At 38.4% G+C, this 20,782-nt stretch overlaps 1 protein-coding gene across 1 annotated transcript in view; it reads right to left on the bottom strand.

The window, feature by feature from the left end:
• Positions 1–20,782, bottom strand: part of LOC114637271 (vomeronasal type-2 receptor 116-like) — a 77,463-nt gene that overhangs the window by 4,581 nt on the left and 52,100 nt on the right. The window contains exon 6 of the mRNA XM_028785482.1: positions 1,903–2,026. Within this exon, the coding sequence (XP_028641315.1) occupies positions 1,903–2,026 (124 nt within the window). The remainder of the gene's footprint in view (positions 1–1,902; positions 2,027–20,782) is intronic.

Below are 20,782 nucleotides of genomic sequence, written 5' to 3'. Positions count from 1 at the left end.
CGCAGATCTATAGTGAAAAGGAGTAATCTGAGCAAGGAAAAAACCAAAATGTATGGTTTGAGGAGGTGATGAACACCAGAAAATATAATGGCGCTAAGAGCAATGTTCAAGGAGATAATACATTTTAAGAAAAGCCTGATGCTAAATAAATAAAGGAAGTGGTGACCTCAGGGGAAGATCTCACCCAGCTAAGCTTCCAAATTGTGGAAAGAAATTAAGAAAAAGCTTAAGCAGTGAAAGAAATCATTAACAACAGAAAGCAAATGAAGATGTAGTTGAATGAGGGGCCATGTTCCAGCCCAGGCAGTTAGCAGAGTGGTGGTGGTTTTACCCACATGGTTCTGGATTTAGTATCAAGAAGCCATGAAAGGGGCTGTGGAATCTTCCTCCATAGCTAAGGAAATTACTAGGCTTGTTTTAGGGATGTCCCTTAATTGAGGCCCAAAGAGGGCCTGAATGAAGCTGTGAAGGTGAAGTCTTGATTGTGTTGGAGACCCTAAGATATTGGAAATACCACAGTTGTGGGATATCTGCTGAGGAACACTGCTGGCCAGGTGTGGGATGAATCCAAGAAAGACAAGTGTGTAGCAGACAACAAAACGGGAAGGAGTTGGAGTACTGAAAAATGCTTTGGCATCAGAAATGGGGATGCAGAATTTGATTTGCTCTGCTGGTTTTTGGTCTTGCACTGATCCAGTATTTCTTTACTTTGGTCCTTTTCTTCCCTTTTGAAATGGTAATGCATATTTTGTGTCATTTTATGTTGGAAGTATGTGATCAATGTTTTGACTTATATTTTACTGGGGGTTATAATTAAGAGATTGCCTTGAGTTTCAGAAGAGACTTTGAACTTTGGACTTTTAAACAGTGTTGAGACTGTTATAGACTATAGGAACTTTGGCAATTGGACTAACTGCCTTTTGAAATACAATATGGCCTCGTTCTTGTGTTGGGGTCCTGGCAGAGAATGGAATCTTTGTTCTGGGAAGCATTTCTCAGCTAAACCTGTGGAGTTCAGCACTGTGAGGAATTAAGACTCACAGAATGAGATAAAAAGTGGTTCCTTTGAAAACATATGAAAAATAATTTTAGATACCTCCTTGAGTCTGAGGAAGAGGAGAGTTGCCTATGTTTTAAGCCTGGAGACAAGTGTGAGAATACTAAGAATGAGGGTGGCATATTATGTTTGTCCTTCTTCCCTCTTCCACCACAGATATTTGAAAATCTGTCACCTTTGACTATATTCAGAGATATCTGGAGAAACTTCCGTTAGGGAAAAATTTGCTCTGACTTCAGGGTGATGAAAAATCTGAAAATATCCTTTGTCTGTTTCATTTCAAGCCGGCCCCGCGGGGGGGGGGGGGGGGGGAGGGGGGGAGAGGAATTTTAAATATCACATTCAAATCACTTCTGCCAATCACCTTTTGTGTACTGAAACCTGAATGAGATAGCGTGTGAATGTGAGTGTGAAAGCACCTAGTCATTTTTTTGTGTGTTGTACCTCAGAAGACATGGGGAGGAGCACTGATGAAAGTCCTCTAAGCCCTGGGATAGCAATCAAAGACATCTGTGGGAAGGCAAATTATTTGTTGTAAAATTATTTTTTAAAAGAAGTTCTCATTATGTAGCCCTGGCTCTCCTGGAACTTGTTATGTAAACCATGCTGGTTGTAAAACTCCGAGATCTGCTTATGTTTGCCTCCTGAATGCAGAAGGTGTGCACTACTACACTTTGCTTAACATTCATTTTTTTTTATTAATAAACAACTCGGGCTAGGGAGATGGCTCATTATGTCAAATGTTTGCAGTAAATGTGAGCATTTGAGTTCAGATGCCCTTAATCCTCATAAAAAAGGGATTCTTAATTAGAAGTAGAGAATTTTTCCATACAGCACACACTTACCTGTCTCGTTGGAAATTTCATTCTCTGGGCATGGGATGCAGTCAAAACAACAGGCCACTTTTCCTTCCAGGACAGATTTTCTGAATCCAGGACCACAACTTTCACTGCATACAGAGTGGGGAGTCTGAGGAAAATCAGATATGTGTAAGCTATAATTCTGATTTTTGCCTACTATTCTAGTAAGCATATTGTTCATAGAACTGGATCATTAACAAACATAATTTTTGTATCCATAGATAACTGGATGTTGCTATTGCTTGTACATGACACATCCATTTAATGGTGATGACCTTTAACCTATCGTATGACTTGGACATGATAAAACCTTTAAGTGGAGAGATCTTGGGCTTGGGAAAATGGCTCAGTATAAGAGCATGTAACACTCTTGCAGAGGTGCTGAATTTGGTTCCCAGAACCCATATTACATGGTTCAAAGCTGCCTGTAACTCCAGATTCAGGAGATCAAATAGCCTCTGTTGGCATTCATGAGCACCTGCACTCAACAGGTAGATATTTGTGTATTCATATAAATAATGAAAAATAAAAAGAAATATTTTTAAAAAGGAAAGGAAGTTGTTGATTGAAGGTTTGTCATTGGAGGCCCTATTGTAACAATGGCCTAATCCTACCTCTATTTTTGTACCTAGCTGCATCGAGGTGAAGGGTTTCTCCTTCCACCAACCACAGCATTGTACATCACCACAAATTCAAAAGTAACAGCTAAATGGGCCTCTGATATAAATCTCCAAATTCATCCTGAAGATATGTTCCATAATGTCAATAATGAAAACCATAGCATTTACCTACACATTGGTAATGAACATGCTTTATTTTCATACAGTAGATAAGAAAGTTCTCTTCCTTACATTGGAAATATAAAATTTAAAAAGTATATTCATGGTTCAGGGAGTTGCTGGGTGTGATGATGAAACAAAAGTTGCTTCTGAAAGACTCAATCAAAGACTAGAGCCCCAGGAAGGAACAATAGACTCTACTTTTAGCATAGAAAGAAAAAAGGAAAAAAGAAATCAGCTTATTGGAATTTTTTCTTTCCAAAGGAATAACCAAAGGAATAGTCAAGCTGGCACCAAGTTTCACCATCTTGCCTGCACTAGATCAAGGACAAAGGTAGCAGCCATGTCCTCTAGACATGGACACTAAAAAACAGCAGGTGGAAACATTATCAGCCCAATGTACAGAAAGGCAAGCAGTGGGTGGCTTGATGACTAGAGCATAACCAGATGAGTAGATGGAAGCTAAAAAGAGCCACAGGAGCTTGGAGCTGAGATTCTCCTTGGGCATGCTGTAGACAATTGCTTGAGCAGAATACACCCCTGTCAATGCCTTGGTGAACTACTGTGAGATATTTTATTTACTATTATTCATCCACATAAAACATGTACTATGTTTCTCATTCATACTTTACTCTGTCTATTTTCATTTTCCCAAATCCTTCCTCATTTTACTATGTAATTATGGATGCTATTAGCTCTAAAAATCTGTGAAGCATATTTTCTGTAATAAGTACCTTAGTGATGCTATCTCTGAACCATGGCAAGGAGACAAGAAAAACATACAAGTGTCTTCTAATTCAAGTTCACCTCAATATTTCTGAGAAATCACTGTGTTTGTTATTGTCATTGACTCTTCCCCACCATGAACAGTAATTGATGGAAAGACATCACATGCTCAAAGATGGGTAGATTTAATATCATGAAAATACCCATTCTATCAATCTATGTAAGATTCAATACAATCTCAATTAAAATCTTCACCTTATTTGTCACAGAAAGAGGACTACCCTAAATTTTATATGATGCCACAAAAGGTTCTAGATAGAAAAAAATAACCCGAACAGAAAGAAAAAGTGTTGAAGGGAAAACAATCCTAATCTTAAGATACATTACCGAGCCAAAGTAACAAATCAATAAGGCATTGAGACAAAAGCAGACATGTACACCACTGAAGCAAAATTGAAAATCCAAACTGAGTATATGAAACTTCAGCTACTTAATATTTAACAAAAATTGAAAAACTCAAGCTGGAGAAAAGAAAGCACTTTCAACGAATGGTGTTGGAGAAACTGGCTGTCCATGTTTAGAAGAAAATTAGATCTGTGTCTATCATGCTGCACAAGACTAACTCCAAATGAATCAAAATCTTAAACACTAAACCTAAAATATTCAAACTGCTAGAAGAAAATATGGCTCAGGTAAACTCAGCAGTCTCACAACCCTTAAGGAAATAGAAGCAGTCATTAAAAGTCCCCCAACAAAAAGAGAAAATGAAAAAAAAAGAAAGAAAGAAAAAGAAAAAAAGCCCAGAGCTAGATGATTTTAGTGCAGAATTCTACCAGACTTTCAAAGAAGAGCTAATACCAGTGCTCCTCAAACTATTCCATAAAATAGAAACAGAACAACACTACATAATTTATACTTTTAGGCCACAGTTACCTAAACCACACAGATTCAACAAAGAGAGAGAACTTCAGACTAATTTTGCTTATGAATATCAACATAAAAATACTGTGTAAAATTCTAACAAATTGAATCAAAGAACACATCAAGACACCATTCACTGTGATCAAATAGGCTTCATTCTGAGGATGAATATATGAAAATCCATCAACATATTCCATTCAACATATAAAGAAACCCAGAGTGGGAAAGTCACATGATCATCTTATTAGATGTTGAGAAAGCCTACAACAAAATCCAACACTTCTTCAGGTTAAAAGGCTAAGAGAGATCATGGCACATATCCAAACACAATAAAAGCAATAAACTGCAAGCCAATAGCCAGCATCAAATTAAATAGAGAGAAGCTTGAAGCCATCCCACTAAAATCAGAGACAAGACAAGGCTGCCAATTCCCTATCTATTCAATATAGTACTTGAATTTCTAGCTAGAGTAATAAGACAACAAAAGGAGATCAAGGGGGTACAAATTGGAAAGGAGGAAGTCAAGGTATTACCATTTTCAAATTATATGATAGTATACATATGTGAACCCCAGAATTCTACCAGAGAACTCCCACAGCTGATAATTTGTGGCTGGATATAAAATTAACTCAAATCAGTAATCCTTTATACAATGATGAATGGGCCAAGAAATAAATTAGGAAAACACAATAGCCACAAGTAATATAAAATATCTTGGTGTAACTCTAATCAATCTAGTGAAAGATCTTTATGACAAGAACTTCAAGTCTCTGAAGAAAGCAACTGAAGAAGATATCAGGAGCTAGGAAGATTTCCTATGCTCATAAGTTGGTAGGACTTACATAGTGAAAATGGCCATTTTACCAAAAGCAATCTACAGATTTAATGCAATTCCCATCAAAACTCCAACACATTTTAAAAATAAACCTTGAAAGAGCAATTCTCAACTTCAGAATAGCAAAAGCAATTGTGAACAGTGAATAAATTTCTGGAGAAATCACCATCTTAGACCTCAAGCTCTACTACAGAGCAATAGTAATAAAAATTGAATGGTATTGGTACAGAAACAGGCAGGGTGATCAATGGAACTGAATTGAAGTCCCTGAAATAAACCCACACACCTATGGTCATTTGATCTTTGACAAAGAAGCTAAAACATACAATGAAAAAAAAAAGCATCTTCAACAAATGGTTCTGGTCTGGATATCTGCATGTAGAAGAATGCAAATAGATCCATAGTTATCATCCTGCACAAAACTCAAGTCAAAATGGGCCAAGGACCTCAACATTAAATGGGATACACTAAATCTCATAGAAGAGAGAACTTGAGCTCATTGATACTGAAGACAATTTCCTGAACAGAACACCAATGGCTCAACACTCCAAGATCAACAATAGATAAATGGAACCTCATGAAATTGAAAAGCTTCTGCAAGGCAAAGAACACTGCCAATAAATCAAATGGGCATCATACAGATTGGGAAATATCTTCATGAACCCTATATCTGACAGAGGGCTAATAACCAAAATATACAACGAACTTAAGAAGTTAGACTCCAACAAACCAAATAGTCCAATTAAAAAATGGAGTACAAAGCTTAACAGAGGATTCTCAACAGAGGAATCTCTAATGGACAAGAAACACTTAAAGAAATGTTCACCATCCTTAGTCATCAGAAATGCAAATCAAAATGACTCTGAGATTCATTACACCAATTAGAATGGCTAAGATCAAAAGCTCATGCCAACAGCACATGGTGGTGAGGATGTAGAGAAAGGGGAACACTCTTCCATTGCTGGTGGGATTACAAACTTGTACAGTCACTCTGGAAACCAATCTGGAGATTCCTCAACAAACTGGAAATAGTTCTACCTGAAGACCCAGCTATACCATTCCTGGGCATATACTCAAAAGATGCTCCACCATATCACAAGACTATGTGCTCCACTGTGTTCATAGCAGACTTATTCATAATAGCCAGAAATTGGAAACAAAAGAGGCATCCCTCAACCTAAGACTGGATACAGAAAATGTGGTTGATTTACACAATGAAATATGATACAGTTATTAAAAATAAGGATCTCATGAATTTTGTAGGCAAATGGGTGAAACTAGAAAATATCATCCTGAGTGAGGTAAACCAGACCCAAAAGACATGCACTGTATGAACTCACTGATAAGTGGATATTAGTAAAAAAGTACAGAATACCCATGATACACTCCACAAACCCAAAGAAGTTAAATAAGAAGGGAGGCCCAAGAGAGAATGCTTGAATCTCACTTAGAAGGGGACAACATATTCATTGAAGGCAGAGGGAGTAAGGGATCTGGATGTGAAACTGAATGAGGAAGAGAATGGGGGGCCAGGATCAGGTATAGGTAGAGACAGGAGAGAGGCCCAGAGGACCAGGAGAATGAATGGAAATCTGCAGCTGCTGGGGGTGTGTGGAGATGGTAGGAATCTATAGGAAGTTCCAGAGATCTGGGATGGGGAAACCTCCCAGGAGTAAATGTGGGTGACTTTAACTGAGATGCCTAACAGTTGGGGACACAGAATCTGTAGAGGCCACCTTCTGTAGCCAGGGAGGACCCCAGAGTGGAGGCATAAGGACATGAACCCACACACAAAACTTTCTAAAATTTATCCTATCTAAAAGAAATGCAGAGACAAAGACAGAGCAGAGACTGAAGAAATGGCCAACCAATAACTGGCCCAACTTGAGACCCATCCCATGGGCAAGCATCAATACCTGACAGTATTAGTGATACTTTGTTATGGTTGTATACAGGACCCTATCATAACTGTCCTCTGAGAGGCTGTATGCAGCAGCTGACTAAAACTATGGAAGATACCCACTGTCAAACATTAGAGATCAGGAACTCTTATGAAAGATTTAGGGGAAGGATTGAAGGCCCTGAAGGGGATAGAAACTCCACAAGGAACCTAACAGAGTCAACTAATGTGAACACCTGGTAGCTCTTACAGACTGAGCCACAAATTATAGAGCATATACAGGCTGGACCAAGGCCCTCTGTATAGCTCAGTCTCCATGTGGGTCTCCACAGCTGGAGCAGAGGCTCTCCCTAAAGCTATAGCCTGATTATGGTATCAGTTCTCCAACAGGGCTGCCTTGTCTGGCTTCAGTGGAAGAAGATGTGCCTAATCACACAGAGACTTGATGGGCTAGGGTGGGGGGATACTGAGGATGGTCCACACCCTCTTGGGGGATAAGGAGAGGGGAGATGGAGGGAGGGATTCTGTGAGGGGAGATTAGAAGGGGGACAGCATTTGGGAAATAAATAAATAAATAAATAAATAAATAAATAAATAAAACAGACAAAGAAATAACAAAAAATAAACAAACAAAAAGTCCCTCTAAAGCACACTCAACAACTGTAAACTGTACCTTGTCTTCACTCTATTTTCTGGCCCCCAGACTCTGCCTATATTCTGTTGGCACCAGGGACAAACAGATGGCAATAGGCCAGTATATGAACACAACCAACTACAGAAGCCTTGTATATGGTAACACAGCCAAAGCACAAGGAAATGACATTAAACCAATCTTATGAAGATGATGGAATCCTTTGAAGAGGAAATGAATGGATTCTTTGAAGAAATACAGGTGAATACAATTAACCAGGTAAAGAAAATGAATAAAATTGTCCAAGACCTGAAAATGGAAATAGAAGCAATAAAGAAAACACAAACTTAGGGAATACTGGAGATGGAAAACTGAGGTAAAAGAATAGTAATTACAGAAACAGGCATTATCAACAGACTATAAGAGATGAAAGAAGAGAATCACATACATTGGTAAAAGAAAATGTTAAACTTACAATGTTCTTGATATAAAACATTCAGGAAATCTGGGAAATTATGAAAAGACCAAACCTAAGAGTAGTAGGAATAGAAGAGGGAGAAGATTCCTAGCTCCAAGTTCCAGAAATTTTTTTAAATCAAAACTGTAGAAGGAAATGTCCCCAACCTATAAGATGGTAAAGAGATGTCTATAAACACATAAGACACTTACAGGAAATAAATAAGATTGGACCAAAAAAGAAACTCCTCCCACTACATAACAATCAAAACACTAAATCTGTAGAACAAAGAATATTAAAAGGAACAAGGGAAAAGCCCAAGCAACACAATGGTATCTATCAGAATTACACTCAACTTCTCAAACGAGACTGTAAAACCCAGATGAGCCTGGACAGCTGTCTTGCAGTCTTTAAAAGATCATAGATGCAAGCCCAGACTATTATACACAGCAAAATTTTCAATCACTATAGATGGAGAAAACAAGATATTACACGAAAACACTAAATTTATCTATATCACATATCACATTTATTTACCATATCTATGCACAAATTCAGCTCTACAGAACATACCAGAATAAAAATTCCAACTAAAGTAGTTTAACTATACCCCAAAAAGGGAAGTAGACAACTCCACATCAGAAAAACTAAAAGAAAGAAACACACCCACACACACACACACACATGCATCCACACAGGCACAAACATACACGTACTACAACTACCAACATCAAGATAAAGAGAATTAACAATCATTGGTCATTAATATCTCTGAACATCTATGTATATCTATAATTCCAAAATAAAAAGACAAAGGATAAAAGAATGGATGTGAAAATAGGATCTACCATTCTGCTGCATACAAAAAACATATCTCAGCAGCAAGAACATCACATCAGAGTAAAGGGCTGGAAAAAGGCTTTCCACGTGAAGAGACCCAGGAATAAAGCTGGAACAGCCATTCTAATAGACAATAAAATAGACTTTCAACCAAAATTAATCAAAACTGATGGGAATGACACTTCATACTCATCAAAGGAAAAATTTACCAAGATGAGGCATCAATTCTGAATACTTACACTCCAAGTACAATGGCGACCACATTCATAGAAGAAATATTGCTAAAGCTTAATTCACACATTGAACTCCATGCATTAATAGTGGGAGACTTCAACTATCCCCTCACCAATGGGGTCTTGGAGACCTCAGAGATACAAAGTGCATACCAAAACATAATAAAGGCAATATATAGTAAGCTAATAGCCAACACCAAATTAAATGGAGTGAAACTGTAAGTGATTCACTAAAATCAGGGGCATGACAAGGCTGTACACTCTGTATCAATAGATACAATGTAGCACTTGAAGTTTTAGCTAGAGAATAAGACAACTAAAAGATATCAAGAGGATAAAAATTGGAAAGGAAGAAGTCAAAGTATTGCTATTCATGTGTAATATGATATATACATAAGTGATCCCCAAAAATCTACCAGGAAACTCCTACAGCTGACAAACACCTTTAGCCAAGTGGCTAAACACAAAAAAAATAAAAAAAATCAATACCTTCATTTATACAAACAATAAATGAGCTTAGAAAGAAATTAGGGAAACAATACCCTTCACAATAGTCACAAATAATATAAAATATCTTGGTGTCATTGTAACCAAGCAAGTGAAAGATGTGTATGATAAGAACTTTATGTCTTGAAGAAAGAAATTTAGGAAGATATCACAAGATATAAAGATCTTCCATGCTCATGCATTAGTAGGATTAACCTAGTAAAAATGGTCATCTAACCAAAAATAATCTACAAATTAATGAAATTTGCATCAAAATTACAACACAATTCTTTAAAGACCTTAAAACACCAACACTCAACTTCATATGGAAAAAAAAAACAAAAAACCCAGGATAGCCAAAACAATCCTATACAATAAAATAACTTCTGGAGGTATCACCATCTCTGATTTCAAGGTGTACTACAGAGAAATAGTAATAAAAACCACATGGTATTGGCATAAAAACAGAATGTTTGACCAATGTAATAGAATTGAAGACCCAGAAATAAACCACACACCTATGTGCACTTGATTTTTTTTCAGCAAAGAAGCCAAAACTATACTATGGAAAAAAAAAAGTATCTTCAACACATGTTGTTGGAGTAACTGATGTCTGCATGTAGAAGAATCCAATTAGATCCATATTAATCACTATGCACAGAACTCAAGCCCAAGTGAGCCAAAGATCTCAATATAAATCCAGTTATACTAAATCTAATAGAAGAGAAGTAGGCCTTGAACATATTGGCACAAGAGACAACTTCCTGAACAGAACACCTATAGCTCAGGTGCTAAGTTCAAGAATTCTTCTGTAAGGGAAAGGATGCTGTCAATAGGACAAAATGTCAGCCTATGGAATAAGAAAAAACCTTCATCAATCCTATGTCTGACAGTGGGCTGATAACCAAAAATATAAGAAGAACTCGAGAAATTCAACACCGAACCAAATCACCTAATTTAAAATGGGGTACAGATGGATAGTAAGCAGAATAATTACTCAATAGAGTAATCTCTAATGCCCAAGAATCACTCTATGAAATGGTGAACATCCTTAGTCATTGGGGAAATGCAAATCAAAGCAACTCAGGTTTAGTCAAACAGATGTCAGAATGGCTGATTTTAAAAACTCAAGTGATAGTTCATGTTGGTGAGGCTGTGGAGCAAAGGGAATTCTACTACATTGCTGGTGGAAATGTAAACTTGAACAACCACTTTGGAAATCAATTTTTGCAGAAAACTGGGAATAGTTCTACCTTAAGACTCAGCTATCCCATCGCAGGGAATACATTGTGGAACAAAAGATGCTCTACCATACTACAAGGACACTTTCTCAACTATGTCCATAGCAGCTTTATGTATAATAGCCAGAAACTGGTAACATTCTAGATGTCCCTCAACTGAAGAATGAATAAAAAAAGTAGTACCTTTTCAAAATGGAATACAATTCTGCTATTAAAAATAGGGACATCATAAAATTTGCAGACAAATGGATGGAAGTAGAAAAGATCATCCTTACTGAGGTACTGCAGATCTGGAAAGACACGCATGGTATGCGTTCACTTATAAATGGATAATAGCCATCAAATACAAGATGACCATGCTAGAATTCATAGACACAAAGAAGCTAAGCAACAAGGAAACCTAAGGGGAGGGGTGTGTTTGAGTCTCACTGAGAATGGGAAATACCATAGATGTTGGGGGTGGATGGATGGAGGGAACTTGGTAGGAGACAGGGTGGGGAGGGTAATAGGAGGGATCAATTGTGGGGAGGAGAGAGGTAGAGAAGACTAGGAGAGGGAGCTAGGATTTGTAGTAGGGTGTGGGACATCTCTGGGAAGAGCAAAACACCTAGGAGAAAGGAAATCCCAAGAATCTATGAGCATAACCCTAACTGAGGCTCCTAGCAGTAGTGAATATGGAATATGAAATAGCTACTTCCTGTAATCAGCAAAGACTTCCAGCGGAGGGATGGGGATACCTATCCAGCCACAAAACCTTCGTTCCACAATTTGTACTGCATACATGATGTGCAGAGATAAACATGGGGCAAAATATGAGGGAATGGCCAACCAATGATTGCTACAACTTGTATCCCATGCCTTCAGAGAGAGCCCACCCATGACAATATTAAGGATTTTCTAGTATACTTGCAGTCAGGAGCCTAGCATTAACTGTCATCTGAGAGGATTCACCCAGCAACTGATGGAAACAGAAACAGAGACCCTTAGTCTAGCATTAGCTAGAGCGCAGGGAATCTTGTGGAAGAGAGGAATGAAGGATTGAAGGAGACAGAGAAATCAAGGACACCACAAGAAAAACCAGTAGAATTAACTAAGCTGGGCCCATAGGAACCACACCTAAAGAGCATGCATGGGACAGACCTAGGGTCCCTACCCATATGTAGCTGAAGTACAGCTTTGTCTTCATGTGGGCCCCTTTACAACTGGATCAAGATCTATCTCTGACTCTGTTGCCTGATTTTGGATCTCTTTCCCCAACTAGGTTGCCTTGTTTAGACTTAATATTAGAAGATGTACTTTATTCTACTACAACTTGATTGGCCCAGGCAGGTTGATATGTGTGGGAGTTTTCTCCTTCTCTGATAAGAAAGGGAGGGGGAAATAGGGCAAAGGTAGGTAAGAGGCAGGGATTGGGAGGAGACAGGGGAGAGAAGCTTTGGTCACGATGTAATATAAATTAATTAATTACTGAAAACAATTACAGCAAGAAAATGACAACAGTTTGAAAACTCTAAATTGGATAGGCTATAAACTTAGAGGAAAGCCAGATATTATTATTCTGCTAAAGGAATATGCCAATAAAATGACTCCTAACAACATTGTACTATATCAGAGATCATTGCCTCACTCAGTCATCATCAGAGAAGCTTTTTTTTCCCCAGTGGTTGGGAATGAATACAGAGACCCATGACTGGACAATGCAAGGGTGACAGTATTTGGAACACTCAGTCCTAAATGGGATGTCTTCATCAAATCCCTTCCTTTAGGGTTTGGGGAGTTTCTGCAAGAGGAGGTAGAAAGATTGCAAGAGTCAGAGGGAATGGATGATAAGAATAAAACAGTGTCTCCAGACATATTAGAACTGATGCACATATGAGCTCCTAGGGTCTGTGGCAGCATTCCCAGGGACTGAACAAGTTCAAGCCAGACAGAGTTTCAGTGCTGAGAGGGGGAACTGTACCAAGATACTATCTCCAACTGACATCTGCAACTTAGTTTTATATAATGGAATCTCATTGGGTATATTAACCACGTTTAAGGATAGGCCCCATGCCCAGCTATAGATGAACAATCATATTGTTGTAGACCTTTTGTCTTCTGTTTTGCTTTGTTTGAGTATCTTTTTTGTCTCACTGGTCTTTGCTTGTATATTATGGTTTCTGATTTTGATTTTGTTTTTGTGTGGTTTGTTTGCTTGTATATATTTCATGTATTTTTTCTTTAAAATACCCTGTTTTTTCCTGTTTGTTTGATGTTCTAATGAAAATTTTCTCATTCAGTATGTTCTGATTATGGTTTCCCCTCTTCCTGCTCTCACTAGTTCCTGTCTCTTTCTTCTCTCATCTGAATCTCCCTTTCTGTCCCTCATTAGGAAACAGAAAGGTATCTAAGGAATAATAATAATGATAATAATAATAAATAATAATACAAAATTAAATAAACCAAAACAAAAATTGAAATAACACAAAAAAAGAAGAAAAAAGCCAAATATAAAGCACATGGAACATATATAGACACTAGTACATGATGGAACACTTAGGAGTCTCATAAAAGTACAAAATCAGAAGTCAAAGACCCAATGTGATAACATAAAAAAAATGCCCTGACACAACTTTAAGAGAAAATGAACCTCCAAAAATGCCATTGAGTATTTTTGTGTTGACTCCTTATTGCTTGGCATGCAGAGACATTCCTTTTCACGTAATGGGTGTCTAGCAGGGTGAGGGGAGCGGTCTGATGAACTGGTGTAGCAGTAGGTTGAAGGAGCCAAGAGAGACTGAGTTAGAGCAGGCACGAGATGACGCCTTCCAGAGTACATTTGCCAAGAAGACACAAGGTTGAGGAGGTGGAAGAGAATCAACTGTAGGTGGTCTCTAGATTTGTAGTTGAATATGGTGGGTGGCAGAAGTTAGCAGAAACAAGTGATCCATACCAAATGGGGAGCAAATCAGCATGTGTCTTAGTTAGGTGGGTGCTGGACCCCTTGAAAGGGGGCCCATTTTGTCACTTCAGGTTTTGACACCAGATATAAATGAGGGCACAAAAAAGAAACAACTGAAATGACTGATTCTTGGTTAAGGAGAAGGTTTTTATGGTAGATTTGAGAGAACATCCAGAGGCATCAGAATGTTTGAGAGCAGAGCAAAAATGAAGCAGATTGCTCATGTCCAGAGCTATCCCTTAGCAATAGAAAAGAAGAGGGATCAAGAAAAGTGGTGGAGCTGTGTGGTAGTTGCTTTTGTAGTTCTAAAGAGAACTGAGCAATTGCAGAATGAGGTGAGCTGTAATTTGGAACATCCTGGGAGCTAGACAAGTGGAAAACAAGTTAAGTAGGTGAGAAAGGCCAGGAGGCTGGTGTAGAGACTGAGGTCTATGACAAGTACATGTGAATAGAGACCAAAGAAGTCTGGAGGCTAGCATGGATTTGGTATGTTGTTAGGCAATACAGAAACGTGTCAACAGAGGGCACATGTCTCAAGTGGAAATTTCTGGCTTCTCTGGAGACTCACTTGTGTCCTGTGATGTTTTTCTGGGAGCAGATGCTTGAGAGGGCATGTGATATTTAGAAAGACTATAAATGGAACCCCATAAACAGTGACAGAATGCTCTTGCATTGTTATGCTGTCCAAAATTTTGCTGGTCTTTGCTAGCTGTGCAGTGCTTGAACTTGTACATCCACTATGAAAAACTCATTGTGGAGGCCTCCTGTAAAGCTGATTTTTGTGGTGGATATACAAGTTTATATTTCCAGCAGTGCTTAATAAGTCTTCTTTTCCTGATTCTTCACCAAGATTTGTTGTCAGTTTCTTTTACTTATTTTGTATTGATGGATTTTTTTTTGCAATACATTCTGATTACAGTTCACCTGCCCCAACTCCACCTAGATCCTCAGGATCTCCTCACCCAGCCAACTTCAAGCCCTGAATCTTTCTTCCTCTCCCTCTTTTTGCTCCTCCCTCTCTCGTTTTCCCTCTCCCATCTTGTTTCTTTGGCTCTTTAGACTTATTTATTTATGTATATGAGTATATGTATTTATTTATATTTACACTGTACACTGTAGCACACTGAGTACACTGTAGCTGTCTTCAGACACACCAGAAGAGGGCATCAGATCCCATTACAGATGGTTGTGAGTCATCATGTGGTTGCTGGGAACTGAACTCAAGACCTCTGGAAGAGCAGTCAGTGCTCTTAACCACTTAGCCATCATCTCTCCCCAAATTGTTTTCAGATATATAGACAAGGCTTTTATACAAATCTTTGGCTGTCCTGGAACTCCCCTATGTAGACCAGGGTGGCCTCAAACTCAGAAATCCACAGGCCTCGGCTTCCTGAGTGTTGTGATGTGTAGTTCTTTCACTCTTTTGAAAATAAGCAGGCATATGAATTCCAAGAGACTGGAAAGTGTACCAGAACTACATGAGTTTGTATCACATGGAATACTTGAACAAAGAGAAATAGACATGCACCACCATCCATAACCCACAAGCTATCTTCAGTTAAGAATCACTTGGCAAATGAAAACAGTTTTCTCCAAGTGAGACTCATGGTGGGAAACAATGTACTTTTAAGCTTAGGTAGGCCTTCTCAAGTCCAAAGTTAATACTTCCATCTCCACAAAATGGAAATTTCAGTGACTTGGTCAAAGATAAGAGTCTGGATTCATCTAAGCATGGCAGAATAAACAAAAGGATTTCTGAAGGATATATCAAAGCTTGCTCTCAGGACTCTTCAGAGACCTGTGAAATTGCTTTGTGTCTCCCAAAAGGAACCACTCCCCTTATCTTCCTTTGGCTCTGGCAAAAGGGACATGTGTAGGCTTAGATTTTTCCAAGCCTGCATTATTCAGTGTTCTAGAACAATTCAACCTTCCTTCTAGCCCTCAGAACAAAGGTAGGGGAAAAAGAAGGTTTATAGCAAAAGGGGGTTGTGAGCCTGTTTAAAACTAGTTCTTTGGTGGTGATTCCATTCTTCTTTGTTAGGATACCAGCAGTCCAGTCCAATAGCAAACACCAAATGCAAATCAATAGCAGAGGTTCAATCCAGCAGAAACTGCAAGGCTCTACGAAATCAGAAGATAAGGCAAGAATCAGCTGGAATACCACTTGAAGTTCTTTGGCACATTTCTCTCTTAGAAATGAAGGCAAGTAAAGGTCAGCAAAGACCAGCGAAGGCAAGTTAAGCACTGACTCAGATATACTACTTTGGAGAATATACTCCAAAGAGTCTAACATGAAAGGAGATCCAAATTCCTTCTCCTTGTTGATGCTAAAGAATTGAAATGAGACATCAGGGGATTCTAGGCAAGAGAGCACAAGAGTGCAAACAGTACCGCCAAGCTCATTTTTATCGCTATATTTCCCTTCACAATAAACTACAAATTTACATTTAATAAAGAAAGTCTGATTATTCATTGGCTAGCATATTGAAGGTTACATAAAGCACAACAATGGTATTTTTCTTCTGAAAAATATCTGAGGTATGGGAACACCATTTAACCTAACTATTCCCCAGAAATTGGTGAAGGTCAAAGACATTTTTGTGTTTCTTTTCACATTTTTTGGCATTCTCTATTTCCTTCTTAAGAACTATCAGTGTTAGCTGTCCCTATGGCCTGTGGCCGCAAATTCATTATGTCTTCACATAAGCTGAATGCAAACGCCAACATTCTAAGTCAACATACCACTGAGATCCATGTTTACTGCTATACTATTCATAATAATTTTAACTGCTGGAACCAGGTTAAATACCTATCAAGAGCGAAAGAAAGTGTGAATCTTATACACAATAGGATTTCATGTATCCATAACAAAAGGCAGATTATGGCTATTTCGGGAAATGAATGGGATTTAGAGTCAGTATTTTCAGTAACTTAAGTGAGACTTTGAATGACAGTTATTGAAAATTTCTTCTTATATGTGAACCCAGGATTTAACTTTAATTATTTATAATTACTTTTCTGTATGGTGAATGTGTCTGATGCATGTATGTGTTACATATGTTCACAGGTACATGTAGGTGCATGGAGGCTAGAGGAGTATGTTCAGTGTCTGGCCTATCAATCTTATTCTCCTGAGCCTGGTCCTCTTATGGAAACTAGAGTTTACCACTAAACTAGAATGGTTGGCCAACAAGCCTCAGTGACCTTTCTTTGCTTGAGAAGTTCCATACTACAAGGCTGTAGATGTGTATGGCCATCTCCAGCTTCTTTACTTGGGATTGTAAAAATAGTCCTTATGATAGCATGGCTATCACACATACACCGAACCATCTGCCCAGGCATATATCTTAATTTTGTGTATGTGTATATGAGTATGTTTATGGGGAGGTATGGATCCTGAAAGTAGAAAAAGCACCACAGGAAAGGAAGAAGACAGCCAAATCAAAGGTGATATGTTATAGAATATGTTCTTCTGCTTCTGCATGGAAGCAGAAGCAGATGTTTGTAGAGAAGGGTGCTATCAGCAGGAGGTCAGGGGAATGAGGGAGAGGAGTGGGGGAGGAGTACAAGTTGGACAAAGGATATATGAAGACACCACAAGGAACTCTTTACTTTGTATGGTATTGCAAAAACAATGGAAAGACTTTGCCTCTTCATGTGACCCTAGCTTAACTTTTCCCCAACAATCCAGTTAGCCTTCCAATCTAACCCTTCCCCACTGCTTCTGCTGATACCAAAAAAGAATTTTCTAACAGGAATCCCCAGTGGCCTGAAAAAAAAAATGCTAGAGTTAAGCAACATCACAAATGAACCTAGCAGATATCTAAAAACGATGTCACCCATACCAAAAAAATATACTTGTTTTCTTAGCAGCTGATGGAACTTGCACCAAAATTGTCCATATACTTGAACAAAAGGCAAGTCTCAACGGATATAAGAAAATTGACATAGCAATCTCTGTTCTATCTGATCATCATGGTTTTAATGCTTGATATCAAGAACAGAAAGTATATAAATTTAAGGAAACTGAGCAACTCACCAGCTTGAAAAATAGAATCAGGAAGGGATTTTAAAACATTTTAGAACTGAATAAAAATAAAAAGACAACATAACCAAACCTATGGGACACAAAGAAGGTAGTTCTGAGAGCTCTAAATGGCTACATCAAAAAATTGGAGAGATGTCACATTAGAAACTTAAATGCACACCTGAAAGTTTAGCATAAAAAGGAGAAATAACACCTAAAAGAAATATATCCAAGAAATAATCAAATTCATGGCTGAAATCAATAAAAACAAACAAACAAGCAAAAATACATGCATATAAAAATATAATGCATAAATAAAATGGGAGCGCTGACTCTGAGAAAATCATTGAGATTGGCAAACCCTTCGTCAAAGTAACTAAAAGACAAAGAAATAAGAACCTAATAAATAAAATTCAAGAGAGAAGGATGAGATTATAACAGATCCTGAGGAAATCCAAAGAAGCATAAGGATATACTTTACAATCTGTATTCCATTGAACTGAAAACACAAAAGAAATAAATATTTTTTTGCCTTTTTTTCTTTTATTGTAAATAGGTTCTTCTCTCATACAATCTACCTTGATTATAGTGTACCTTTTATTCTCTACTCCTCCACACTCCCCCTGCCTTTCTTCCCTCTGGATCTACTCTTCTTCTGTCTCATTAGAAAAGATCAGGCTTCTAAGAGGTAGCAAGAAAACATGATAAATTAAAATATAATAAAATAAAGCAAAACCTACCATGCTGAGGCTGGACAAGGCAACCCAACAGAACAAAAGGGACCCCAGGCAGGCACAAGCAACAGAGAGTCATTAGTTCACCCAGTAAATTAGAAGCTGAAAGCTACAATATGCACAGAGAACCTAGCACAGACTCATATAGATCCTGTGCCCACTGCTTTCTTCTCTTTGAACCCTTATGCATCTTTCTTAGTTGATTCAAGGCCTTGTTCTCTTGGGGTCTTCCATCCCTTGTGGCTATTACATCCTTTCCACTTCCTCTTGGGCTGGGAGTTCCCTGAACTATATGACAGGGGGGGTTTGATGGAGACATACCATTTAGGCTTTCTCTGTGAATAGTGTCTGCTGTGGGTCCCTCTGCATCTGTTCCGAGGCTGCAGGAGGAAGCTTCTCTGATAATCACTGAATGAAGCAGTGATCTATAAGAATGTCATTAGGGATCATTTTCTCTATAGTTTTTGTTTGTTTTTCAGACTAGTAGTGTTTGCATTTAAACTAGATCTCTGGGCTATCTGGTCTCTGGTTTTTGATCATCTAAGCAGTGTTGAGTTGAATCTTTTTATCTCCAATTGATAGGAGACCTCATTAAGAACATCTTTATATGCTTTAGGAAGTTTCCACTGCAGTAGGTTTTCATACTGTCCTTCAAATGCCCCTTAATTCCAGATGCCTCTCCCTGCATTCTCTTCAACGTATCTCCCTTTTACTCCACGTCTGATCCTCCTGTTTCAGTCATCACAGACTCCCAGTTGACATATAAAATCTATTCTATTACTCCCCTCCAGGGAGGTTCATGTACAACCCCTACCCCCCCCCGACCTTTTTTCTATAGTTAACCTCACTGGGTCTATGGATTATAACTTGGTTGTAAATTTTTAATTGCTGATATTTACATATTCATAAATTCACACCAAATTTATCTTTCTGGGTCTGGATTACCTCACACAGGTTATTTTTTTCTAGTTCTACTCATTTATCTGCAGCTGTAGGATGTTGGTTTTTAAAAATAGATGATTAATAGTCCACTGTGTAAGTGTACCATATTTTCTTTATCTATTCTTCTAGGTTGTGTCATCTAGGTTGTTTCCATTTTCTGGCTATTACAAAAAAAGCTGCTATGAACATAGTTGGGGAAATGTCCTTTTAGTAGGATGGAGCATTCTTTAGGCATAGGCCAAAGAGTGGTATAGCTGGGTCTTGAGGTATATGGATTCCCAATTTTCTGAGGAATTGCCATATTGATTTTCACAGTAGCTATACAAGTTTTCATTGTCACCAACAATGCAGGAATTTTATACTTGCTACATGTCCTTTCCAGCATGACTGTCACTTTTGTTATTGATCTTAGCTATTCTGACATAAGATTGAATCTCAAAGTAGTTTTGATTTGCACTTTCCTGATAGTTAAGGTGTTGAACATTTAAGTGTTTTTTAGCCATTTTAGAATCTGACACTGAGAATTCTCTGTTTATTTCCGCATCCGATTTTTTTTTAATAGGATAGTTTGGTTTGTTGATGTCTAGTTTCTTGAACACTTGAGTTCTTTATCCAATGTGTAGTTCGTAAAAATCTTTCCTTATTCAGTGGGCTGCTGCTTTGTTCAAATGGTGATGTCCTTTGCTACACAGAAGTATTTCAGTTTCAAGAGTTCTCATTTATTAATTGTAAGTATCCTACCAAATTCCCATAGCTGCCACTGGGAGCCCAATGGACTTGGGACCGAACACTCCCCCCAAATCCCTGCCCCCTGAATTCCACTCCCCTTCTGGCTGGTTCTTTCTCCCAGGGCAGACTTCCAGCTGGTCTGCTCCTCTGAAGACATCATGCCCAGAAGATTGGCTGCACAAAGGGTAACTGATAAGAACCCACCCAAAGTCTCACAGCTACCACTGGGAGCCCAGTGGACTTGGGACCAATCAACTCCCAAAACCTTGCCCTGAATTCCACTCCTCTTCCAGCCAGTGACTTCATCCAGGGCAGACTGACAGCTAGTCTGTTCTCCTGAAGATACTGCAGCCTGAAGACATCCCAGGAGATGCACTGCACACAGGACAATTGGCAACTGATCACCAGCTTGTCTGCTCCCGAAAGACACCACAGCTTGAATG

Source organism: Grammomys surdaster, unplaced genomic scaffold (assembly GCF_004785775.1).
Source record: "Grammomys surdaster isolate TR1022 unplaced genomic scaffold, NIH_TR_1.0 125243, whole genome shotgun sequence".
NCBI classification, from domain to species: Eukaryota; Metazoa; Chordata; class Mammalia; order Rodentia; family Muridae; genus Grammomys; species Grammomys surdaster.
Note: the sequence above shows the minus strand (reverse complement) of the source record. Positions and strands in the feature narration are given on the sequence as shown.